Genomic DNA, 19488 nt, shown 5'->3' on the forward strand with positions numbered 1-19488 from the left:
AATTTTTTAATCTTGTGTTTGCAGCGTAATCCACAATAGCAGCATTTTAGTTTTGATTAAAAAAAATTATTTGTATGCAACAATTCAAATTCAACTTGTACTTTATGATTCGTATAAAATTTAAAGAATTATCATGACAAACAAAGTCCGATCTTAAATCGATATTTTTGAATTTTCTTCGTCACATCTAGATTCAAAGAATTCAGTTTTTTCAGTATCGCGCACAAGTCTGCGCACCCTAATTGCATTTCATTTTTTTATATTTTATCGCGCCACGAAATACATAACTTCCGCGTAGACATTCGACAGGCACACATAACGACTTTTAAATGCAACATGTTCCTGCATTTTAATAATATTTCACAAATGTCATATGAAAGGCAATAAAACTGCTAATTAAAAAAATATCTATTTTATCGGTTTTTTGACTGACAGAGTCGGACGTATGTACGATTTAACCAGACAAAATATTTGTACGTTTATTTTTATATTTCATTATTGGTTTGTATTATAAACTTATTTTCCCTACTAGTCAATAGTCGATATTTATATAGGTTACGTACAAAATAATTTTTTTTACAATGAAATAAGTTTAATAGTAAATATCCGCCAAAAAACGAAATGTCTAATATAAAATTTAAATAAGTATACTGATAACCCCATGAAAACGATTCAAACATCTTGAAGAGAACAAGTTTCTCTTTTGTGCTTGATCGACGAATACGAGAATAATGATGACATTGAACTGAACTGAAACTATAATTAACTGAAAGTTCAGTTTCGATAATAATTGAATTAACTTATTGAATAATTTATTAGCTGATTAAAGAAACAAGCATTGCTTTAGCAGAGGGTAAATGCATTACAAAATTAGCTGGACAAGATATCATCTTGTAAAAAATCGCGAAAAGGAATTTTCATTTAAATATTATTTTATATGAATTTTATACTTTTTGTAATAAAAAAACAAGGAACCATTTTTGAAGTCAATTTTTTAATCTGTGACACATCATTTGCATACTGTATAATACATTGCATACGGCAAGAGCTACATTGAAAAATTTAGATAAAATGTTGATGATCTATGAAGTTCTATCGATCATTGAAAGGTAGTGAATCCATTGACAATACTTTCAATTTTTATTTTATGTAAGTGAATCTATTCTGCATTATTGGTGAAATGGAAAATTTTATTTAACTAGCAATTAAACTTGACGAAACTAAAGCAATACAACTTTATATTGGTGTATATTTTGTAATTTCCAATATAAATTGTTCAAAACAAGACTAGTAGTTTCAACGTAATCAATTTCTCACAAACAATACAAAATTGCGATCGATCATTGATTAGCGGTACAAATGGATTTTATTATAATTATAATTCATTCATGAATTGTAAATAATAAACTTTTTATAACGATTTCCAGCATCATCATCAATGATAGACTGTATTCAAATATTCTGAATAATCCTTCTATATCATTTTTATTTTCTCCATAGTCTACTTCTCTATGACGACACCGTAATCTATCTGAGAGTTTGAGATCATCCAAGTTTCGTAATCAAGCCGTCAGATTTTTTGATAACTCACAGACAACCAAAAAAATTATGAAAACTACTACACCAAAAAACTGTCATAGTCAGCGCGTCCGAATAAATCAATCAATATTTATTGCAGATAAAAATCATACAACACAGACCTATGACGCTAGTTAAAAAAGTTGGAATTTTCTATCCTTACGAATAGCTCAGTTCTAAAACTAAGCAAAAGTCCCGGAGAACAGTGCAACAAACAAAAAGGAAAAGCGTGGCTGCGGAGGGCGCATGAGGAATCAAGCAAAGAGTGCGTGCCTGGTGCGCGGTCACGAGCGAAAGACGAGTACGAGCAACAAAAAGAGGGAGCGCTCGTTTGCTATTCCAAGACCGCGCGAGTAGCCAGTGCTGCTGCTGCTACGTCGCGAGCCAGCCGCTTAGTTGGTTGAGCGCAGTTACTCCGTGCCCTGCTCACTTAGCCGTCACTGTTCGCTGCGCGGCTGACAACGCGAGTCAGCGAGTCCTACGACCTCGCACTCGTTATGCCGCTTCTCTGACCAGCCAACCTAACGCACGACCATTCCCTATCATGTAAGTTTCTCAAGACCTTCCAATTTCGCACGTTTGCTTTTTGTCCATGCGCCACTCGAGAGCTTGCGAAAGCTCGATACCGCGAGACGAAATAAAACTAAGTTCCGACTGTTCCCAATAAAGCCAATTTAATCAACTGCTCGAATGCTCTCTCTGCCTCGGCAGTGATGTTACGCTCCTCGTGCCGCCTACTAGCGATAGATAAACTGATATTGAAAAATCGTTTGTACCATCCGATTGAATCATCGACCAGACGTAATTAAACTTTGCCTTCGAGCAATAACAACGCAATTCCATTACTCCCAACACTAATCCGAAAGTTGACGCATTTTGTTAGGCTTCCGCATATGCATATGTTTTCCTATAATTTATTGTAACGAGATCGGCACAAATAAGCTCAGTGCGCATAATGTCAATCGATTTGAAAAATAATCTTCGTTGGTACGCGCGATAACGATCAGCTTATCCGATGCCACGAGATTCTCGCGGAAGAGGAGAAGAAAGAAAAAGAACAATACAGAGCATAGACCGTTGGCATAACGAGGAGGCGTTGCACAGTACATTCGGATTCCATCATAAAATGTACTCCCTTGTTTCCCTCCTCGCGATAAGTGGTCTCTCTCTCTCTCTCTCTTTCTATTTCCTGCCACTTGGCCAGTTGTAGATGTATACGTGTCCGTGTATACCATCTCGATGTATATACGACAATGTGTCGAAGCATTTTTCATGCTTTCGCCGCGTCGTTGTCACACGCGCTACATTAATTCAATGAGAAACGCTAAATCGAACATCGGTATAGGTATACTTGAGTCCATTCTGCCATATTGGCTTATCTGCATGTCATCCATGGTGTATATTTTTTCAACTGGTTGCTATTTTTTATTTTTCTCTGACGGGCAGGGAAATTACATTTGTTCTTATCTCCGTGCCAATAGTGACTTTAGCTATGCTAATGCTATAAATTAAACGATGATTATGACGGTATCAAACTGTGATAAGTAATATGCACGGTTATTGCATATTTAGATGTAGATTAACGAGATGAAACAAAAAAATGTTGCTTGAATGTCAATACTGAAAAATGATTAACTTATAAATCGTTAGTAACGATTCAAAGTAACAAGAAAAGCTGTACGCTTGAAAATTATAAAAGTTACGATGCATGTAAAATTACCTGAAATTGCTAGTAACAGAATAGTTGCATGTTCTTTGTCCATCGAAATGGGATTGGAAACCATAGCGCACGATTGAAACATCGGAACTGACTTTATTACAATGAAAACGACAGTTCTGTTAATGACCCGATATTATAAAGTCACTTATGCGTTTTACGTTATTGGGTTACTTCACGTGTTTTAATCGAATTCATTTGGCGAATCCGAATAACAGGATGTAAATTTATAAGTTGACGTTTCAATCGGATTGATTCGCTAGTAATGCAAATCAAATTCAAATTTCTTTGAGAATTTAATGTATATAAATTTCAAAATTTCTAGAAGACTTTGATACTGTATTGTAGTCTTACCTCAAAATTGATACGTCGTATAGATACGTAATAGAAAACGAAGAGGCTAATGCTTATTTTAAAATGGAATTTAATTAAAACAGCTAATAATTTTCAGACGGTTTCTCAGAAACCTTACTTTGTCAAACTGTATATTACATTAAGTGTTCAAGAGTCGTTAACTACAAGCAATTTAAGAAGCCTTAGGTAAATACACATGATTTATTCAACAAGTACGAGTATGTGAAAAGCTCAATTGATTGCCTGATTACCATGATAAACTACTTGAACACTAATTTTCGTGCGTGTTTTTAATAACGCATGATTCGCAGAACTATCATGATTTTCAATGATCGACTCCTCGGATATAAGACTATTCAAAAAGATGTTTGCTTTAGAAAAATCCGCTTTTGGCATATTTTCGCTGATCAACCTGAAAAGACTAGTCGGGTATATGCGTCCTAAATCATTTTAGAAATCATATCTCTTATTTCTGTTCAACATTTATTCATTCATGACGTAATATCATTTTCTGATCGAAAACGTGAAAATTTCTGCAAAAAATCTAAAAAATTACAAATTCAATCGCATTACTTGTTGGAAATACGTGATAAAACAGTGCGCGTTCCATCGTAGATTTACGTATTAAAAAATAATTTGTTGCGTACAACCAAAATAATGTAATGATTCGTTAACTCAAGGATATGCGCGTAATCACGAAGCTTGTATGTTCACAGAAATAATGCAATCGTACTAAAGTTTCGCTATTTTTTTTCGGGCAACGATTTTACATTATTCGTTCGTCTCGTACACAAAACTTGGAATCGAATAGTTTTTCTAAGAAGCACACATTATACTTTGTTTGGTAGACTGTCCCAAGTAAATATGTTGACGCTTCCCTTTCTCCACGTCAGTTGACAGCTTTTGCAATGTGCTATCAACTTGCGTTATCAAAATAAATGTCAACAGCCATCTGCTTGAGTAATATTATTTGCCAATTAGTGGATTTTTTATCTACTGGCCTAATCGTCAAAGACACACACTGAACTTTGGACAAGTTATTGACTTTTTTCCACGCATCATAAAATAAAAGTTATCAACAAACTGACGAATCTGTTTGTGCGCGGGAAAAAGTTCCACGCATGCTCGCAAATCAAATGCACTTGATACATTATTTAATACTTTGGTTAATTATACGCGATTAACGTTAGTGTATACGCTATAGTATATACCAAACGTAGAGACTAACCAACACATCAATTTTAGCACTGATTGCACATGTGCCAGTGACCTATTTGAATGATTATTTTGCTACTTCTTTATCATTTGCGGACAGTTGAATGTAGTGAAGCTTTGTATTAAATTCGCGGCATAGTAAATGATGCAGTATTAGTCAATTTACTTAGCCGTGAACTTGCGACGAACCAACGGTTCTCTTACTCGAATCGATTCCTTCACAATATCGGCGATGATTAACGTCATGATTACGCTGATAAATTTCAACGAACAGGACGTCGCATGAAATTTGAGCAGCTTAAAAAATGGAAAGAACGAAAGAAAAGAAAGGAAGCAGTTTGGATGTGCGAATATTGATATTGACGAAAGATATCGACGTGTGTCAGTGACCTGCGAGAGCGAGAAAAGAGCGGGGGGTGAACAACCGCCTTGAATTAGTGAATAATTAAAAACTTGGCTCTGACGTTTAAGATTTGTCGTAATTTTTATCCTTCCTCAGCACTCGAGAGAACAAGAGATGTGCGACGACCTCGCTGCCTGATGTGAGTGTGCATTTAATCCAACTAATCCAACGAATCAACAGCTATGGAGAACGCAATAGTGACAAGAAAGGAGCCGGCAAACGGTCAAGCCGTCCTAATGCCGCATATAATCAAATTGCCAGCTGTCAATATCGAGTTCAACGATCTCACATATACCGTGCCCACGGGCAGAAAGGGTAAGTTTCATACTTGTTCACAGCTGCATGGTAATTGGTAATTTTCATTAGCATTCTCTTTCCCCTCTTTCGATGATGCGTTTCGGATTGGCGCTATTAAGTAAACGTGCTAAAATTTTTGCTTTTGAAGTCCAATGACTTCATTCTGTTCCGACTTTTTTTCAGGTATATACGCTACACGTAGCTTATCTCGCGTCAATAACGCATTTATTCCATTCTGCGTTGGTCCAATTTCCAAATATCGCTCTTAGTATATTTTACGGGCATACTATTACTTTCTCGATGTTATACTATAATATGTGGCTAACTCAAGAGTAATTGAACTCATCACCACGGCATTTGCGGCAAGAATCACGCATTTTTTTTTCAAGCTTGTAATTCTTTATAGAATCCCAAAACTGTTGGATGAAGAACGTGTACTCAATTTAAACATTCTAGCGAAACTGTAGCGAATTAATACCGTTTTTATACAATATATCAGGATATATATAATATATATTAGTGTTATTAGTCTGTGTGCTAAAATAAATAAACATTCTTGTTCTAATCTAATATAATTGTTAAAACTTGCTTAACCGTTGATAAGATTATAAAACAATATTACAGTGTTATCTTAATAGTATATTCATGTATCCGCGAATAATTTTGTGCGATTGTTAGCAGATTGAATATTCGGATTGAAAAGATTACTACCCGTTCAGTTCGCTAGCCCGACCTATTTTCAATATCAAAGCTTATTGAAAAATCATTTTACAGCTCATGGTTGGAAATTAATATCGAATTATACGTTAAAAATATTCCTAATGTATTATTTGGATTGCAAGGTCTTGTGAATAAGCAGTACACACTGTAAAACATCTGCTAAAGTTTGAGTAATCGTTCTTGTCTCATCATCAGATCCAAGTAAGGTCATTCGTTTTATAATTTTTTTTAATGTGATTTTAAAAATTCCTAAACAAGTGACCATCCAGATAAAATCATTTGTAGGCATTCGTTTCAAGAATAAAATCTAGTAATTTATTCGTACATCTGATTCGCGCTTTCACTCTCAATTCAATTTCATTATTTACTACTCTAGTGGAGTCAAGGACTCTAGCGAATACATATTGTGACGGAACATAACTGATTATTATAATTATAGATTACGAAATAAAAAATTAAAAAATCTTTAAATAAAAAAAAATCGTACCGATCCGTAAAAACCAATAGCTGCATGCAAAGAAAAAATAATAAAGAAAAATAATATAAGAAAGAAAAAAATTCTATTCAAAAGTGTTAATATTAAATTTATAATTAAAACCCTTTATAGCGAACCTGAAATACCGGATCTTACTTTTCTTTTTTGCGCTTCTTCAATTAAAAAGCTCACTTGTCCAAGATTCTCATACCTCAAACTGGTTTATTAAAAAGCACTTGCAACTATAATCCATTCATATCACCATCGACAAATTTTTGCATAGGCAATTTGCAAAAAATAAGCTTTCTTGTCATTGTTTTACCCTTGATCTACTATCATCTATCGATTGCTTTTCACAAGTATTTGCTAAACGATCCATTTTTTTAACTGTTAAATCGTCTGCACAGCAGTTCACGAATATATTAGCTTTATCAGTTTTCCTCTTTGTCACTTCTTTCTTTCGAATGCATTCGACGGCTGAATCATTATCTCTCAATGGAAAATTATGAAAATTGTTAGCCGCGGAGCTTGGTTACATCTTTTGTGCAACTATGCAAACTCTTTCATTGTAAAATTCACTTGTAAAGATAGAAGACTTTCGAGATATTATGAAGTCTATTTTTCTACTGATACTGCTGTCGATTAATTGTGTACATATTAATCGTGGTTGTTTAGTTAATAAATTCGTCGAGTTGTGACTTGGATTGACTGTTTCGAATCTCATTTTCGAAGACTTGTCATACACAGTTTGATATTTCCATTTCAAAAGATTAATTAATACGACGTATGGAATGACAAACCTTGCTTGTAATCTGCTACTATACCTATATATTCTTTTTAGATCAACAAGCAACATCAAAGTATCAAAAAGTTATGTTCACCTAATATGTAAATACAACTAAGGTTCCGCATAAATTTGCTAAAATGTTACAATAACGTCCATTCATTATGTAAAAAGTAGTGAAAGTACGTAAGCAAATTGGACTCAATTTATAATTAAAAAAATAATAATATTTTATCACATTTTAAAATGAACCCACTGGAAAACTTATTTCAGTTATATATAACTGCTAGTTAATAAAGAATAAAAACATCTACATTTACATTAAAATGCAAGATGCTATCACTAAACGTGAGCCATTTTTTGAGAAAATGGAAAAGTTGCTATTACATCCACATCATAAGTTGTTTTAAGCTTACTTTTAAATGAATAAACATTCGAACAAGGAACATTATTATGTCTACAAGGATTAGTACTCATATAAGATAAGCTCAACTTTACATAGTATTATCGTTTAATGAATTTTTTCTCGCAAACACGACTCTATCTACAAGCATCTTCCATCGGAAAATTATAAAAAAAGTACAGCAAAGTATTAATATATAGATTTCTTACACGGTATTATAATTTTACAGAAACAACGTATTCGTAAGCATACTAATCCAAGAATTGTGCGGTATAGATGTTTCAACGTGAAAAGACTTTTTGCATTGTTGGTTTCACTCTGACTACTTAATCGTTCACTTTATTCCTTTCTAGAAATGCTGCTGCCAAAAAATAACACTAACAGTAACCCATTATATCTAGAAAGTTTGAGACAACAGAAATTTACCAATTTACAATGTGCTTTTGTTCGTTTAATCTGAAAATGGTTCAATGTAAACGAATAATAGATTTTACGAAAATTGAAGGCATTATCGATAAAAATTATGTTTTGAGAAAACAGGCTGTTTATAAGTCATAAACAAATAATATCGGTGTACTAAAAAAACTATAAAATTTCTTACAGTGCTATTCATCTCAGATCTAAGCAAGAAAATAACAATCACCAAAAAGTATTAATCAGAAGCTATATAACTTTGTGAAACTAATTCGGAAAGCCGCGTGTCACTTGCGAATAAAAATATTAAAGAAATTCCGTCATTGATGCACGTAATATTCTCACGCATTTGCAAAAACTGAAAAAAAGTAAAAAAAAAACTAGACTCAATTTCAAGTGCAATGCTGCGTAAGAAGTTAACCTTGATCGGTATAAGTTCACAGCTACACGGTGCTAGACGAAACAAATGTAGCTCCGTCTTATAAGTTAGATACTTAGATTCTTGACGCTCGTTGTGCTTTTTTTCAATTGATTACGACTACGCGATAATAACGGTTTATACATTGATTGAATTTGATTAATCGTGAATTAATATGATAATAGTAATGGATTATGTTTTCAGGATAGTAGCAAATATATGTTCTTGCATATTGTAAGTCTAATGGAATAAAACTAATGTAATTTATTACAATTTTTTATCAATTTAAATGAAATACTGCTGTATTTTATTTCTTAGTTTCAATTGCATAATTCTTTACTATACGGTGTTTACATTTTTTCAAGGCATATATTTAGACCATTGATTAGACTAACAGAATACAACTAAATGTGGCTCGAAATTACTCGTACGTGTACGGAAAATATAATTTACTTATGGAGTAAATGAAGCGTCCTACTTTATAAAGTACAGCATTCAGTAGAATACTACTAAGCATTACACATAAAAAAATGAAAAACAAGGGAATTACGAGACATCAAAAATTGTATTAGGTATAAATTGTATTATCTATTAATCGCGTCTTTGAACTTGAAAAACAATGCTAAGAACGTGATATTTCTTTAATGCAGCTGTTAAGGAAAACTATAAACTTTTTTCTAGATTATTATTTTTAAAAATACCCTTACACCAATATAGTAAATTTTCATGTAAGATACGGATACACAATAATTGTGGCAATTTAAAGATTTTCATGTCTGTGAGAAGCGACCAAATAACACTGTATTTCATATGCGTGTGCAGCACTCAAGAATAAAATCTGAAACAAAGGTTGTGGACTTTCCCCGAGGGATCTTGATGACACGCACATTTCCTTTTGTTTTTATTTTTATTAGATCATACGTTGATTGTAGCTGTAACAGATTGATAACAAGTTTTTTTTGTTTCAAATTTAATAAAACGACAAATATTGAATTTGTTTTGACGTAATTTATTATTCAGTATCTTCAATGTTGACTTAAATGATAATATTTGTAAACACGCATATAGCAGCAGATAATATCCGAATGTCAATATTTACTTTATAAAATGTTATTTTTGAGCATTATTCCTTCTAAAAGACATTGTCCATCAATAATTGCAAACTTCTGTTGAATGTTGGTAATTTACATCAAAGAAAATTTGCATTTGATCATAAATCGAGCAGCATACAAATTCAATACATTTCTTAGTGAATTAAAGATCACAGTGTTTGCAAGAAATATTTAATTTGATGAATTGCATATTCATATAGCATATATCGTTTTGTTCTTGCAAAAGCTATAAAAATTCTTGGTATCGTGTAAACACACGTGAACGAATTAAGTCGACGTAACCATCGATGCCAACAAAAAAAAATCCAAATCCAAAGGTAGCATAAGTCTCACGAATGGTAATTTTCAAGTGTCGTATAGTCGACAGCAAAACATCAGTTTAATCACCGTTCGTCAAACCTAAAATCGCACCAATACGCGCAACCGAATATTACCACGTTCTTACGTAATACTTAATTATAAAATTGACAAGTATCTATTTCTGTGGCAGTTTTCCTTTCCGTTTTGAACATACAAAAGAAGTATTTCATTTTTTTTTGTGCATTATGCGTTGTAACAATTTGTGATACATTCCGTGAGAGACTAATCGCACGGAATTATGTTTGTCGTTAATGAAATGACAATTAAATAAATAAATACATTTTCGATATAATGAAATACGATAGTTTATTCAATGATTAGGTATACGCCCGCCTTATTTAAATCGTGAAACGTAACTAAGACAAAAAAAGGTGTCGAGCATACTTGAATCTTTGTCGAAGTTTTAAATATAAAATCAATAGTGATAGCGGAAATTGGATCAGTAGCTCCATAAGAACGAAACGTAATCATCAAAGCTAAATTGCGTTACAATGTGTTGCGTAATACCTAATATATAATTAATATACGAAATAATATAATTTAAAAAGTAGTAAAATAAATAATTATGTGATAAATCATTAAATAATAATATACTAGATCATAAAAATATAAATGTCGAATAAAAAACACTCGTACATGCGTGAGGAAATGATTTTATTTTGTTCTGTCACAGGTTCAAAGATGATTTTAAGGGGTGTCAGTGGTCAATTCAAGTCCGGCGAATTAACGGCAATACTTGGACCATCGGGAGCTGGAAAGTCAACGCTTCTCAATGTTCTAGCCGGATACAAGTATGTTTCATTTTATACGTTTGATTTTTGTACTATTTTATTTTTCATTTTAGGTAGCTTTCTACCTTGAAAAAAAAAATTTCGACATTCAAAATTGAAATGCGATTTTTAAATTGTCAGTAAATATTCTAGAAAGAAAATGTCATGACTTAAAACAGTATTTTTTTATTTTTGATAAATCAACTTCTGCATTTTACCTTTCAGTGTCAACATGTTTTTCATTGTTTAATTCGAATTTAGAATTAAAAAGTTCGAAACAAATTTTTTGTATATCCATTATAAAATATTTATTCAAAAATTGAAATCCACATCTTCATTTTAGATGCGCATTAACCATTTTAAAATTGAAAAAATAGAAAGCTGAAAAATTGCACGTTCTACAAAAAAATACCGTATACCCCAATTCGTTTGCTCTCCTTTATTTGTGATTAAAAAGTTGAAGTAATTGAAGATTGAAATTATAGATGAAGAAACCTTTCATTGAATAAAAAAATTAATTTTTCTACCTAAATTTAGATAACAAACCATCTAACATTTCAAATTGGTATAGCAAACCGTTTGTAAAAAGTATACCGATTATAGTTGCAATCGTAAATATAAGCTGATTTATATTAGTACTAAATAAAATTCCTCGTTTAGATATACAAATATCTTTATTCGAACAACAGATTATTGCGATGCAGATCAAACATGTTAATACTATGTGAAAAAAGATAAACAAGACTTCTTGTTTGAAGAAAAATAAAGAAACTCTTCGTTAACAAAACTTGTTTGAATTGATATACAATCTTACATTTTTTATTTCAGTTAGAAAAAACGAAGCTCAGAAGAAGGTTTTTATACTAGAAGTTATCAATAAGACAATTATGATAATAAATTATAACGTTAGTAGTTTAATGATTAAATGTCTAACGCTTCCATAATATAAATTGATCGCTCTAACGTCAATCAATTTAATGATTTTTTTTATCTGCAGTTATTGCATCAGATATTACAAAAGCGTAAACTGAGACTAGCTATTACTTAATTATGTTATAGTAAAATTGAAAAAAAATTTCATAAATTTCAGAAATAATATTAAAAGCATGAGAAATTATGATAAAATCACATGCGAGAGAGGAATCTTCATATTTCTTTTAGAAAACGACTGGACAACATTATGTATCAATGTGCTTTCATAACTTGCTAAACATTAACATGCATATTAAATTGGTCTCGCGGCTAGAATCACGCCTTTTGGACGTGAGTGACCACTGAAACTACCAAGTAAATCGTAGTGACGCGACATAAACACTCGTCTCGTACATTATATTTTGAATACCATATCACATTTTTATCTAATAACTACCCTTATCAGAGTTACGAACGATCTTTGAACTAGTGAATCATGATTTTATATGAAAAATTCACTTATATAATTATGTTTTGATTGCCTTTATTTCAAAATACATTTAGTATGATGTAATGATTTTTTTTCCGTTTTTCATTTAATCTTCTTTTTCTTTTGCGTTACTCGCTAACAGTACTATGCTTCTTGCATTACGAAGTGCATCTTGAAGAAAAAAATAATCGAAGCTAGAAAAAAGTCCAGTTCAGAATATATGAATTTAATAAGTACGTGAAATCAGTGAAAGTATCTGTCGAAAACTAATTGGTGACCTTATTCAGCTCAAGAAACAATGTTTTTTCAGTCTAATATCGCAATCGCGTCCCGAAAACGGATTCACCTAAATTTTTTCGGGTTCTCATCGAATATAGTTGACGTTTCGAATGTCAAGCGTTCAAGTGTCTATGAGCTTGAAGAATACCAAATACATTACGAAAGTATATTTGCGAGCACGCGCACACACCCTTGGCCTCAATCATGGGAAAACTCCAAGAAGCATTATTGAAAAAGTAAAGCCAACGGAAACTAACGATATTATCACAGAAATGATATGATATCAGTTGTGACGTTGGACTAACATGACGTAGGCATGCAAACGAAATTACGATGATGTTTCTCTAACGGAATTTACACTATGAATGACATAACTATTGCTTCCATAAGGTCATGCATTTTTGCCATTCGGCCATTTTTGCCATTTTTGTCATTGTGATTCGGCAATGTTTTCACATTCGCATAGGACATTTTCAAAACAAAATTTGATTTTTTAAACAACATTTTTCGTTTTTTTGATTTTTAAATCTCAGTCATCAAAATTTGTTAATTATGTAAATGTATTTCTTTTGATGGCTTTGTGATACTTAAAGCGGACGACCTCACCGTAATCTGACAAAAAATATACTCCAAAAATAAATGAACGAGTAAATCTTAATATACATATTTAATTATCTCCATTCATCAAGAAAAGAATACGTTTGTAAAAACGAACTTATTAATCAAGGTCTCCACAGCGGAAATTCGCACGTGTATCTTAATACTTCAAAGACACACAATCATTTGCATAGACGTAATAAACGACAGATAGAGAGAAAGACAAAACAAAATAAATTGTTTTGTAAACATCATTATGAAATAGTACATTTACATAATAATTAAAAATTAAAAACAAGCAATAAACCAGGCAATTGGTATGATATCGACAAGAGACAGCAAATGTTTATATAAACGCACGAAATATTAGACATAGGTAAAGAAAACAATTTTTTTTTACTAGCAGGCTCGTAAATATATACGCGCACAATAATCGCGGGCGCTTTTAAGCCGCTCGGGATCACTGACCTTAGCAACAAGACACGTATGACAACAACCAAGTTCCGTCTATACTCCGACGGTTGCGGTGTCATCATGGCTTTGCTTGCATTAAGTCGATAACGCACATACACGTTGCACGCGCCTCGTCGGGTATTTTTCATCCAAAACTGGTTTTTTTCTTTAAGACTTTGCGTCTTAAGATTTGATACGCGATAGTGGATTAACCAGAAATTCGTGTATTTTTTTCTCCTTCAGAAAAAAAACCCAATATTTGTTGGTGAGAAAATACGTTGCTCTTAGATTGATGTGAACTTGATTAGTGGCGAAACGATATTGATTGAGCGATTTGAAGAAAACAAAAAAAAACATAGCATTTAACAATATAACAATCAACGCATTGTTAATAACAAGGGAAAGGGAAAAAACAGAAATGAGTTTCGAAACCGCAATAATGGCTGATGCAATGAAAAGAAAAAAGGTTGGAAACCGCCACGACTTTTGTTGATTACAGATGCGAGAACGCCGCAGGTCTGATCAACGTGAACGGGCAGCCAAGAGACTTAAAGGATTTTCGCCGATCTTCGTGCTACATAATGCAAGAAGATCTCGTGCAGCCGAAGCTCACAGTTCTCGAGGCTATGCGCTTTGCTGCCGATCTGAAGCTCGGCAGTCACAGCACGCCCGAGACTCGCTTCGCTATCGTAAGTTTGATATGATATACCTACTCTTTAAAACAAGTTCCATTAAATAGATCACGTTTGCGGAAAATTACACGACATTGGGCTTCTTAAGGACTTTATATTTTTTGTTTGTCCAATGTCTCGTGGAAGTTTCTTACCGTGAGTTAATGGTATACACGTACCCCGCAAAAAGAACTAACTTTTTTTTTGAGAATCTCTATTTTTACTTTCACTCTCTTAGTAATCGTCGACGGTTGCTATAAATAAGTATATTTTATATACTTTGTTTTGCGTGATAAGTGGATAATTTCTGTACAGTACTCGAATTAATTTTGACAAAATATCTTTGCTAATGATGCTGTTACGCACGTCATACATCGATTTAATTAAAAAAATATATGTTATTATTATTCGAAATAATTTCTATAATTAAATACATTAGAAAAACTCACAATATCGACATTTAACTTATTCACGGGTCTATTTACTATTATTATTACTATTATTTGTCTATTATACATATCAAATTTAAAAAAAAGTTATGTCATAATAAATAAAGACGGAATTATCAATGAAAACAACACTCTTATGATAGTCGATAGATTCGCACCACCGACGTCATAGATCTTCGATAGATATCGAAATACGGTACTTTATCGACTTTTTTTATTGCTAAACACAACGAAATGATGTCAATTGCGTAACGTATTCAAGTTCACGGATTTTCCATTTTCATGCGAATAAACTGTCTATATATCAGTATTTATCCAAACAAAATAGCTTCATCTGATACATCGCATAGTAGTAGCCTTGTAGCAAGGTTGCTTTCTTATTTTATTTGAAAAATAAACAAACTCCAATAATCACCGAATGACGATTGGATAAAATCTCTACTAATGAACAATGGATCAATATAATCATTGACATATAGGTAGCTGATTTTTACTAAGCGATTCATAAATTGTTATACAAATGGTAAATTTAAGATGTGTATATAACATGATTTACAACTGATGATTCACGCATTAAAGTGGTGGTCTGTTAATATGATTTATGTAACATTAACGGCAAGCCATTTATTAATACTTAATTTTACGAGTCTAGTGAATACTTATCTAGCAATTTTCCCATTTGCTTTCTTTCAAAATAACATCTTTGTAAAAGAAACTTTTGAATATTTTGATAAAAGCAGTTTCATATCGAATGATGCGGTTGGTTCAATGAATTTCGCTATGATTATAAAATTCTTTCGATAACGCTATCGTTTTGATTCTATCGTAATATCAGAATCGGAGCTAATTAAATATAACCGATGTACAACTCGACAAATTTCTCAATGAAAATGAGGATAAAGACGCTATGTAAGTGAACGAGTTAAGCAAAGAGCGTATAATTTCACAAAATCGACTCGACTTCTCGCGAAAGTGCATGTCGTTTCATCGCGTCGTAGTGTATTTCATACTATAGAGAGGGGGGGGGGGGGATACAGCCGCAGAAGCCGCAAACTACGAGTGGCAAATGAGAGAGCGCGCGCGAGAGCCGAGGCACTGCACTTTGCGATGCGCCAAAAGCTTAATTCCAACTCTCTCTCTCTCCTATCGCTGAGAAAATGCCAGGGCTTCTTTCAAACAAGCCCGTCACGCTCGCATTATTGCGAAAATCGGCATGGCCCACAATGCGAAACGATATAAGTTTAGCTTTCTTTGACACATGCACATGTAGGTTTGCGAGATATTGGAAACACTGAGGCTGAACACAGCGAGAGATACTGTGACCGAGAGATTATCCGGTGGCGAGAGGAAGCGCTTGTCCATAGCGTTAGAGCTCGTCAACAATCCGCCAGTTATATTCCTGGATGAACCTACGACGTGTGTATTAATTGGTTTTTTGCGATCTATAGCTTGCTACCTTTCATGATACTATCACGGTTGATTTCGAAAATGATTACAGTGGTCTCGACGAGATGTCGTCAGTACAGTGTATAGATCTGTTGCAAAGGGTGGCATTGAACGGACGAACCGTCATCTGTTCCATTCACACGCCAAGTGCCAGTATATTCGCCAAATTTCATCATGTGTACGTTGTCGCTGCCGGCCAGTGCGCGTACCGCGGACCAGTCAGCGATGTCGTTCCTTTTCTCGGTCACATCGGTATCGAGTGCCCCAAACATTATAATCCAGCTGATTTTGGTAAGTCTACTAGCCAAGAAAAAAAGAGATCCGTAACTAATAGGTAGCTTTGACAGTTGTTGAAATATCGTCTGGAGAATACGGTCAAGAGCTCGTCGACAGAATGGTTTCGAAAATCGATGCAAGATCGCCTATTGTGCCAATCACGTCGACGGCCAGTCACGGGCAGAAAATTTCGAAAGAGATGGTGAAGGTCTCGTCGTGGGACCAATTCACCACTCTGTTCCGACGAAAAATGCTTCAATTTTATCGCGACCGGGTAAGCCAATCGTTGTTGCAAAGGCAACGATATACGCTTTTCTGCATGTCAATTCATGTATCGATCAATCGGTATATTGCTTTCGCGTGCGTTTTATTTTTCGATTGAAAAGTAACTGTACATTGTAATTGATTGCAGAACTATATGTACCTAAAAATCTCGCTACACATCTTTCTTGGCTTCATTATCGGTGGTCTGTTCCTCGACATCGGCAACGACGGCTCGAAGACTCTGTTCAACTTCGGCTTCTGTTTTACATGTCTCATCGTTTTCCTCTACATCCCAATGCTGCCCGTGCTGCTGCACTGTAAGCGAGCAACGAATAAAAGTTTAAAAGCGCGACGAGTTTACAGCCGCGACTCGCTAACCGCTTGCGGTCACTCTCTCAGCGATACGTTTCACTGGCCTGTTTCAGTTCCCCAGGAAGTACAGCTGGTCAAGCGCGAACATTTTAATCGCTGGTACGACCTCGGGCCTTACTTCTGCGCCCTAACTATCTCCAACATTCCCGCACAGGTATAGACGTGTACACTTTACTGACACGAAACAGCGCGCACGCGAAAATTCGATCTTACGTGCCAGCAGCTAACTGTAAAAGCACGCGCTGCGTTGTGATCGCCTGCTTGCCCTCTCGCTCGTGCAACTTCAACTGGTCAAGCTTGATTTATTCACGCGTGCTAATGCGCAGTCAAAGTCCATTTCGATTTACGACCAGTAACTGCGCACGCTTCTTTATATTCGAGATCCTTGTAACGAGGAAGTATCAATGAACAGCTGTCTTATAAAGGACTATCTTACAAATTAGGATCGACTACATGATGCTAACGTTTCCACGATTTTTCAGCTTATTTTATGCATTTTCTATATAAGTATGGTCTACACAATTACTAGTCAACCTATGGAGTTGTATCGTTATGGAATGTTCGTTAGTACCTGCATGGTCTGTTCTCTTATTGCTGAAAGTATGGGTCTGGCTATTGCAAGCACATTGAGTATTGTGGTAAGTACTTTTTTTTATTGCATCTTTCATTGCATCTTCTTGCGGAATCATCATTTTCAATCTTTATGAAGTTAAAGTGTTTACCAGAAACTGAATCAGAATAGTACAAGTGAGAATTTGCATGTATTTCAACTAAAAGTGAGACACTTAAAGTCAGCAAAATTATTCGGAAGACTACTTGGATTTTCTCAATTAGACGCACACAGCCGTTAAATAGATATTCGATTGCGTTTGAAGATGTAATCGTTGTGGTTTGCTTGCTAGAAAATCGTATTGAATTTACATGCGATAATTTACAAAAGAATTTTAAAGATTTTCAATTACATACAAACAACGTAAAATTGTACTAAGCCGTGAGATAAACACTAATTGAAATTTTGTATTTATAGAACGGAATGTTCGTGGGACCAGCAATGTCGGTGCCGTTGATGCTGTTCGCCGTACAAGGCATTGGTGACGTGACTCCTCTGCCGATTTATCGTCAGATTGTAATGTACATCAGTTACATACGTTATGGCCTAGAAGGTCTCATCGTCGCAACTTATGGCTATAATCGGCCAAAATTGCCTTGTCCAGAAGATGAAATGGATTACTGTCACTACGCTGTGCCACGACAACTTCTCCGAGCTATGGGTAATGTCTATATTATTAATAGTCCTTTGAAAAGCGCTCCCGTTGCCGAAATGAAACCAAAATTATTCTTCTTATCCCTTTAAGAACAGGAGTTTTTTTTTGTAGGAAAACATTTAATGAGATGAACGTGGTAAATTGTTATTCTTTGTCGTTTCGTTTTTAGCCCGCAGATAATTGACAATCTCCGAGATAATTTTTTACATTGTTTTAAAAATTACATATTCGTTTTTAATTGGCAAAACCAACGACTAAAATACCACTGTAATTAGAGAGGTAATTCAGTCTGTTGCATCTTGATATTCATATCGTTAAATCATGATAAAACCGACAATTATAAAAATTCATCTGCGAAGTGAGTCATGTTTAATTACGTTCATACGTCAATGTTCTTGCTATTCGTTTTTACCTTATAATTCCGTTTTTAATTGCTGTCTATTTTTCTACTAAACTAATTGAAATTTCTGTTTTTAGGCATGGAAAGTATTACCTTTTGGGTTGACTTTGTTGCTCTTCTCGTCATTCTACTTATCTTCAGGAGTCTCACCTACTACTTACTTAGGCAACGCTTGAAACCAAACAAAACATTTAGAGCGCTTAATCTTGTTGGCCGATTGGTGAAAAATCACTTTATGAATTAAAAAAATAAAAATTGTTGTAGTTGATTTTTACAATCGGGAATAACGTGTAAATTAAATAGTAGATGTTAATTAGTCATGTAATTGTAAATTTGTAATTTATGAATTGAGTGTTACATTGTAAATATTTTTCAGAATAGATTATTAGTGGTTACATTTTTTATAAATAACTTTGGCTTACTGTTATACGACTTTTTTCATTTTATACGGAACAAAGTAAAGTGAAAAATTAATTTTACGTTGATTGTAAATTAATATCAAAGAAAAAATGGTTGTATTTCGCTTTACTTCCTTGTCCATCAATCTTCCTTTAAATTGATGTTTCTTTTTTTGCGAACTATCAATATTAAATT

The 19488-nt window shown here is 33.8% G+C and overlaps 1 protein-coding gene across 1 annotated transcript; it reads left to right on the forward strand.

Moving 5' to 3' along the window:
* The first annotated feature begins 1937 nt into the window (after nt 1-1937).
* Nucleotides 1938-19373, forward strand: LOC131664721 (ATP-binding cassette sub-family G member 1-like). The gene is made up of 12 exons (XM_058936023.1): nt 1938-2124; nt 5364-5582; nt 10924-11041; nt 14251-14440; nt 16142-16287; nt 16370-16608; nt 16665-16867; nt 17006-17174; nt 17283-17383; nt 17712-17867; nt 18257-18500; nt 18972-19373. The coding sequence occupies exons 2-12, from the start codon at nt 5450-5452 to the stop codon at nt 19136-19138; spliced, it is 1866 nt and encodes a 621-aa protein (XP_058792006.1). The 5' UTR covers nt 1938-2124; nt 5364-5449; the 3' UTR covers nt 19139-19373.
* Nucleotides 19374-19488: the final 115 nt, after the last annotated feature.

Source organism: Phymastichus coffea, unplaced genomic scaffold, assembly GCF_024137745.1.
Source record: "Phymastichus coffea isolate CEN01 unplaced genomic scaffold, Cenicafe_Pcof_1.1 PCOF00045, whole genome shotgun sequence".
In the NCBI taxonomy this organism is placed as follows: domain Eukaryota; kingdom Metazoa; phylum Arthropoda; class Insecta; order Hymenoptera; family Eulophidae; genus Phymastichus; species Phymastichus coffea.

What these genes read in the sequence shown, in the direction of transcription:
- LOC131664721 (XM_058936023.1), top strand. Translation starts at nt 5,450, where the DNA reads ATGGAGAACGCAATAGTGACAAGAAAGGAGCCGGCAAACGGTCAAGCC. An exon ending in TCTCCAACATTCCCGCACAG is followed by an intron (nt 17,384 to 17,711) that starts GTATAGACGTGT and finishes ACGATTTTTCAG; the next exon opens with CTTATTTTATGCATTTTCTA. An exon ending in ACAACTTCTCCGAGCTATGG is followed by an intron (nt 18,501 to 18,971) that starts GTAATGTCTATA and finishes TTCTGTTTTTAG; the next exon opens with GCATGGAAAGTATTACCTTT.